Genomic DNA, 7815 nt, shown 5'->3' with positions numbered 1-7815 from the left:
GAAAAATAAAAAGAATAAATAACATTTTTGCCCTCTGAACTTTTGACACTACCAAATTGTGCTCCCTAAAATATACGGTCGGTTAAAATTTCCCCCTAAACTATTGATATTGTCAGATCATGCCCCCTGTTACGATTTGCATAAAATAATTAGTATTTTTACCTCCCGAACTTTGACAACTACCAAATTGTGCCTCATTTAATTATTAATTTTTTTTTTAAATATCTATTTTCTAATTAATTCTTAAAAAAAATTTAAAAATCAATGAAAGACTAAAATTATTTAAAATTTATTTTAAATACATTTAAGTTTAAAATTTTTTTTTTACAAAAAACACTAAATTATTACAAAAAAAACATATTCCATTCTTCTTCGTTATTCTGTTTTAATATATTTTTCTGATTAATTTCTATTCTTTCATTTTTTTTCCTAATGTTTTTAATTAATTAAGTTTTATATATTTCTTTTAAAATTGGTACATTTTAAATTATAATATTATATATATTTAATTTTTAAATAATTTTATGGGGCAAAAATAAAAGAATAGAAAGTAATTAGTAAAATTAATAAAAAAGAATGAAGAAGAAGAAGCAAATATGTTTTTTTAATTGTAATAATTTAGTTTTTCTTTTAAAAAATATTTTTAAACTTAAATGTATTAAAAATGATTTTTTTAAAATCATTTTAGACTTTTATTGAATTTTTTTTTTAATAATTTTTCTATAAGATTTTGAGAACTAATAGAAAAATTGATTTTTAATTTTTTATAATTAAATGGGGCACAATTTGGTAGTTGTCAAAGTTCGGTGACAAAAATGCTAATTATTTTATGCAAATCGTAACAAGGGGCACGATATGATAATATCAACAGTTTAGGTAAATATTTTAACAAACCGTATATTTTATGGGACACAGCTGATAGTGTCAAAATTTCAGGAAGCAAATATGTTATTTATTCAAATAAAAAACAAACATAGTGTAAACGTTATATCAATATAAAATGACACCATTTCAGAATACATAACATTATAGTTATATAACACTATAACAGCCAAAGGAAAAGTTTCATAGGCCAGTTAAGGAAATTACTATTTTCCCCATTGATCAACACATTGGATTACCCTCCTTATTCGCATATATTAGTAGTAGAAATCGAAAACAAAAACTAAACCTAACCATCATATAGTCATATTAGTCATTGAAATTAATTTAAGCATAATTACATTTTAGTCATCTTCTTCTTCAACCCTTCAGGGGTGTTGAAATGAGTCAACACCTTCGTCTTCCTAATCGTTGCCGTTGGCTTCTTAAGGCCTTCCGGAGTCTTAACCTGACTCAACCTCTTGGTCTTCACCCCCTTGCGCGAGACTTTCTCAGCAAACTTTTGATTCGGCAGTGGCGAAAGCTCTTTCTTGCTATTCTTAAGGTCTTCACTAATGGTGAGTTTCAGTTTTTCAATGGACGAAATCTTGAACGAGTTCTTCACCTTTACCAGCCTCTCAGGTTTGACGTACTTCTTCAATTGAATCGATAAGAGTTTCTTGAAATTCATAGGCAAAACCTTTTGATACTTCTCTTCCATGGCTTTCGTGATCGCTTTGCTGGCTCGACCCACTCCTTCAATGTCAATATCTCATTGCAGGTCATTTATTCAGAAAAAAGAAAGGAAAACCAAAGATGTAAACTTAAATTGTTAAAAATTGATTGCTTGGAATTGAAAATTTAAAGGATTACTAGGGTCGAAATGAAAATATTTGCTAACCTCTATGTAAGGATATAACGTCTCGAAATTTTACTTAGCTAGATAGCAATAGCTTGTGCAGTAGTATTTTAGTTCTCGTGATTATGGGTTCAAGCTAGGATTTAGTTGGAAACTCATAGAGAAAGTTATGGATTTTATAAGTGTAATGCCCTAAATTTCCTAATAAGATTTAGGACCTTGATTAGGAGGCCGGGAGGGCCATAAATGATTTATTATGATATTTAATGAGTATATGCATGTTTATGTGAATTATATTATTATATGATGGTGAATGCATGCATATGGGAGAATTTATTATTGTGAGGGTATTTTGGTAATTTGGCCACTGTGGGCGTAATTGTATATTTTGGGTGCATGACTGTGATTAATTAATATAGCCACATTATAAGGTGGATTGGTTCGAGCTATTCGACATGAGACGATCATGAGATGTAAGTGTTCGGTCTAGTCATAACGGGTTTAAGTTCGGGGCTCGGGATGAGTCTCGGGGTGAATTTAATGATTAGAGCATTGCCAGGAATTAAAGGGTAATGGGATATGATTTATTGGTATTTGGGAATATTGAGAATAGCGGGAATTAGAGAGCGTTAATTATAATTAACGAGATAGACGGGAAAGGACGGTTTTACCCTCAGAAGATTTTAGAGGGGTTTATTTGGCTTAGGGGCATTATGGTCTTTTGACCCTAAGGATATATATGACTTAGGAGGGCTGTAGAAAGAACAGGGCAAAACAGAGTTCTCCTCCTCTTCAACCCGTACACCATCTTCTCTTTGGTGTTCTTGAGGCCATCTTAGGGTTTTGAGCTAGGAAATCAAAGGTGGCAGCTAGGGGTCCTGTTTCAACCATTAAAGGGGATTCAAAACTGTGTTTGAGGTGAGTTTTAGCTTTTGAATTCAGGTGGTACTCTGTTTTCTTCTTTGGTTTCTCAGCTTTGATTTCTTGTTGGAAGTTTGGATTCAAAGGGGTTTTGATGGGTTATAAGATTGGGTTTTGATGAGGGGAGATTATGGGTGTTGTCTAGGGGTTTGAATGAGTGTTTGGAGGAGGTTTTGGGCTAATTTGAGGGGCTGGTTCTAAGGGAAAACGCAAGGGCAAATTCTGTGTTCGCGTGCTGGTTTTTGCCTAGTTTGGGCTGAGAGCCGCGGCGCAGCTGTGGTGCGCCGCGGCCCTTGGCGTCTGGCAGGGGGGAGCCTTTCTGTTTGAAGGCGCGCCGCGGCACAGCAGGGGAGGGCCGCGGCCCTTAAGGCCATTTTGACCCAAAAACATGTTTTAAGCTTGGGGATTCAAGCCATAGGCCTCGGGGTTGAGCCTAGTACCCGGTTAAGTGGGGATTGATGTCCTAGAGGCTAGATATTGATTTGGGAACTTAGGTTGATCATTTTTATTGATGTTACCTTATGTTTGGTTATGACTAGGTGGCCGCTAAAGGACTAAAAGTTGATCGTTCTCAATGGTCGTTCTTTTAATCGTTCTAGCTCAACTTTGAGGTAAGAAAACTGCACCCTGTGTATATGTGACATGCATGGCTATTATTGATGCATGTCGGTTGATTATTATGTATGACATGCATGGTTATTATGATGCATGTTGGTTGGTTATTGGGTATGACATGCATGGCTATTCTTGATGCATGTTGGTTGACTATTAAACGTGACATGCATGGCTGTTATTGGTGCATGTTGGGTTACTGGGTATATTGCATATGATGCATGAGAAACACGTGATTAGGACATGCTTTGTATACTGGGTATGACGTTGTTCAGAGCTTGAGCCTCTGTGTTGTGCATGGTTCTAATGGTTCTAGTATCTGTTAAGTAAGCATGCTGAATACTTTGTTTATGGATATTGGATATGTGGTATATGTTTGGTGGCATGGCTTACCTGTGTATGGCGCTGACTTATTAGTCAGAATCGACAATGGTGTCAGATCCGTCTGTGAAGCTGTGACTTATTAGTTAAGTTCACCACGGGCTGAGCACTGGTCGTGTTTTACCGACCCAAGGGTCAGAGGTGGCAGTGCGTTGTAAACGCCGGGCCAAATAAAGGTTGGATCCAATCGAGGTCGGCATTGAATGACTCATATGGGGTATTAGTGCTGGATCGACCGGAAGGTCAATGAGAACTATAAGCGCTTGCCTGGTCTATGACTAGATGTTTATGGCCAAGGTATATGACCCGGGTGACTGTTTGTCACACGGCCAAGGGACGCTGTCCATGGCACGACTCTAGAGTCGGGAGGAAGGTTATGTTGGTGACCATTCACCATGCACCTGACCTAAACAAACTTATGAAAGGATCACTTATTAGTTAAGCCCTGGTGACCCTATCATCACATGGCTAGAAGGAGCGATGCTCATTATTGTGACTTTTGGCTATTGTCACCTATTTGCTTGGACTGATAGTCCTGAATGGTTATTATGATCGTTGTTGATATTATATCATGCTTTATTGTGTTTTCTTGCTAGGCTTTGGCTCACGGGTGCTACGTGGTGCAGGTAAAGGCAAGAGGAAGCTAGACCATCCTTGAGTTGGAGAGCTTAGGTGATGACGTGTACATATGCAGCTGCTCGTCCGCCACGGCCGAGGTTTAAAGTGGAACTAGGGTTGAACCCTGTTTTGCCGCTTAGAACGACCTGTTGTAAATGTTTTCTCTGATAGACTCTGAAACTTTATTTTCGGGATCCCAATGTATATATTAAACGTTCTAGTGAGACGTTACATCTTATTCGAAATGTTTAATCCCTAAACCGCTAATCATACTTAGTTCACGATTTTGGCCAAATGACTCGATTAGCGAGTTTAGCACTGTTTACAAGGCACACCGTAACGGTCCTTGGAGTTTGGGGCGTTACAATAAGATTAGCCTATAGTTTAGAAATATTAATTTTAACATAAGGTTTTATTAATATAGCTGGTCCTAGAAATGATATTTATTATAACCTAAGGTTTAGATAGAATAATTAAGAACGTGACACTTGTCACATGTATGTTTATTAAGGATTTAAGGATTTTAGATGAATAAATTAATCTAGGATAAACCTAGGAAGTCTAGAACCTTCCTTCAGTTGTTAGGATCATGTTTTACTCAGTCAAATTGGTTTAAACAAATTCAAGTGTGCAAAAACGTGTTTGATATATTAGCGTATGCCGATATATCGCAGCTATAGGGGTCAATATATCACCTATGATTGATACAAAAAACACGTTGACTTTGCACGAACGAAACCATGGAGGCTTAGGATTGTGGGGCAGGCGATATATCGACTCCCTTTGGCATTTTTGAAAATCCGTGTAATCTGAGCTAGAAACAGCCCTCAACAACTTGGACTTGCTCTTGAACATTTTTTATCGAGTTTTGGGCATCTGTTGAGCAGAAAATTCAAAATTTTTTATTCAATTATTTATTCATTTTAAAAGAAGTTAGTTTCACTCCTTGAACTCTATAAATAGGACCCTTCACTCAACCAATTGCTTCATCATTCAAGCACTTCTCAGAGCCTCCAAGCTGCTAAGTTCATTCTAGAGAGAAACACTAGGGTTTTGGGGTTAAAAGCTTTCCAATCTAAGCTTTTCTAAACACTTGGGAAGTAAGATAGAGTGATATTTCGGTATTGAGGTGTAGATCGAAGTTCTAATCTGTCTAAGGTATTCTTATCCTCAGGTTTAATTCATTATAGTTCCTCTTATTCTTTTCATTTTCTTCCAATTCCTAACTTGTTATAATGGCTTTTGGTTAGGTGTTTGAGTTCCTTTGAAACTAAAGGTTTTCGATAAGTTCTTATCATAATGGTTTAGATCTTATCTTCATCTTCATTTCTTTAGAAAACTTATGGATCTTACTGTTTGGTTTTAGGAGTTTCCAATCCCGTTCTTGTCTCCAATGTCCCGGATTTTGGTAAGGAAAATAGGTTAGATTTTATGTGTTATGATTATGTTTATATGATGTATGTATGTATGTATGTATGTATGTATGTATGTATGTATGTATGTATGTATGTATGTATGTATGTATGTATGTATGTATGTATGTATGTATGTATGTATGTATGTATGTATGTACGTATGTATGTACGTCCGTACGTACGTACGTATGTATGTATGTATGTATGTGTTTTATGTTGTAGTCGCTTGGGAAATATAGTTGCTTAGATAGCAAATAAGCAAATCCCAAGATTTTTTATCATTATCGTAGACTATAGTTATTTTTAAACCTACCTTGAATAGTAGCAAGAGGACCTAGATGGTTTATCATATACTATATTATGTTTAAACCTATCTCTAATAGTAGCAAAATGACCTAGATAGTTTCTATCACATATTACGGTAATGAGTTAGTGACCATTAATATTGTAGTCTTATGTTTTATGATTTACATTTTTACGTCATACGTTTTATGATTTATGTTTTCACGTATTATGATTTATGATATGCTTTAGTAGTTTTTCCTTATTGGGCCTTAGGCTCATTCCTTTTTATTTTAGATGGTGCAGGAAAATGAGCATGGAAGGTGGGACGAATTCATGGCAGCTTTGGCATGTGTATTGGGCGAGAAGTAAATGAATGGACTGATGGGAAAGATCGAATATGACGTTTTGTTTCAAGTCTTTTTAATTATATATTTATGTTTTTTCTGCATATAGTATTTGAACAATTAATTAAAGGTTTTGTAGTTTTCCTTGTGATTTTATGTAATAACAATGGGATCCCGTATTTTGGATTTTTATAATAAAGTTTTATTAGTCTATGGTTGTATTCCAAAATAGTAGTTATGCTTAGTAATTTTTAATGGTCCAAGGTCTTTAAGGTAGTCGGGTCATTACAATTGGTACCAGAGTCAAGGTTCATATGCATGAAATTCTCCTTAATACACACGCAAAAGCTGCGGATCTAACCGCCAATGTAAGTGTTTATATTATGATTATTATGTTTATGTTAATAGCTAATGTTTTACTCATTATGTTTTCAATCAAAATGAATGGAGCTTTGACCTATCATGATATCAATTAAGACATTGAAAATGGTTAGAGGGCCAAGGGATACAATAGGAGTGCTAGAAAGAATCACTCAAAGATTGATCATATTTCACAGGGAGATAGTTCACCTTCAAATCTCTAGGCAAATTATGATGAGAGATATAGAACAATATATCCTAGTAATTAGGCTTTTTAAGGATTTTCCTTCTGTGGTTTCAAAATTGGAAGAATTATGGGAGACTATGGATGATGAAGATGATTTACTAGTAGCCATGAGATATTATTTTCTTATACTTAAGGTTACCTATAGGTTTGAATTTCAATTCACCAATGAACAAAAGCATAATATCCTAATGAATATTCCCCGTGGTAGTTTCGAGGCTTATGATACTGATGATTATGAGGAAATAACTAATGATATGCTAGATGAAGGGTCAGATGTAGAAGATCCTCATTTTTAGAAATTTTACCCTAGTTATTATAGTTTCTTTATTTATTGAATTATTATTGTAATAAGTGAAAATCTTTTTCTAAATGAATAAAGTTGTTATTTTTGAATGACATGTATGAATTTGATTTTTTTTTACAATCATAATTAATTTAGAATAAATTCAATCAATAATGACGAAGTTCGATGAGGGTGGATACAAATCAATGAACCAGGTTCTATATTGAGAGTGTAGGGGGCCATAGTAGTGGGAACGATTTTACTGATCCCAACCCTCCCTCAATATGGTTTACTTTGGAACAATGACAAGTTTCGAGACTGGGAATTATGTCATATAGGGTGGTTAGAAACAGACTTAGAAAATAAGAAAGATGGCTTAATAGTCTAAGTATAGAAACACACCTTAATTTATAAAAATGACTTACATAAATTTTCATAAGAAATCATAACTGATAGGTCTAGGTTATGTTTTCTTAGACTAAGTTTTTGCCTTAGAAACTATTAGGGTAAGCTCTAGTGTGTTTCTCTCGACAGTTAGAATTATGTTGAAGAAGTCACTCCGAATGTCTGCACGCACTAACGGCAATGCCCCAGAACCATCAATGAGACACACGAGGCCCCTCCAGTCC

The 7815-nt window shown here is 35.1% G+C and overlaps 1 protein-coding gene across 1 annotated transcript; it reads right to left on the bottom strand.

Annotated features, from left to right (window-relative positions):
• Positions 1-1219: 1219 nt before the first annotated feature.
• Positions 1220-1582, bottom strand: LOC133802472 (histone H1-like). Its single transcript, XM_062240814.1, has one exon. It carries the CDS (start codon positions 1580-1582, stop codon positions 1220-1222), a length of 363 nt encoding a protein of 120 aa, XP_062096798.1.
• Positions 1583-7815: the final 6233 nt, after the last annotated feature.

The sequence above is a fragment of the Humulus lupulus genome, chromosome 1, assembly GCF_963169125.1.
Source record: "Humulus lupulus chromosome 1, drHumLupu1.1, whole genome shotgun sequence".
Classification (NCBI taxonomy): domain Eukaryota; kingdom Viridiplantae; phylum Streptophyta; class Magnoliopsida; order Rosales; family Cannabaceae; genus Humulus; species Humulus lupulus.
This window is presented reverse-complemented; position numbering and strand designations above follow the sequence as displayed.

What these genes read in the sequence shown, in the direction of transcription:
- LOC133802472 (XM_062240814.1), bottom strand. Translation starts at nt 1,582, where the DNA reads ATGGAAGAGAAGTATCAAAAGGTTTTGCCTATGAATTTCAAGAAACTC.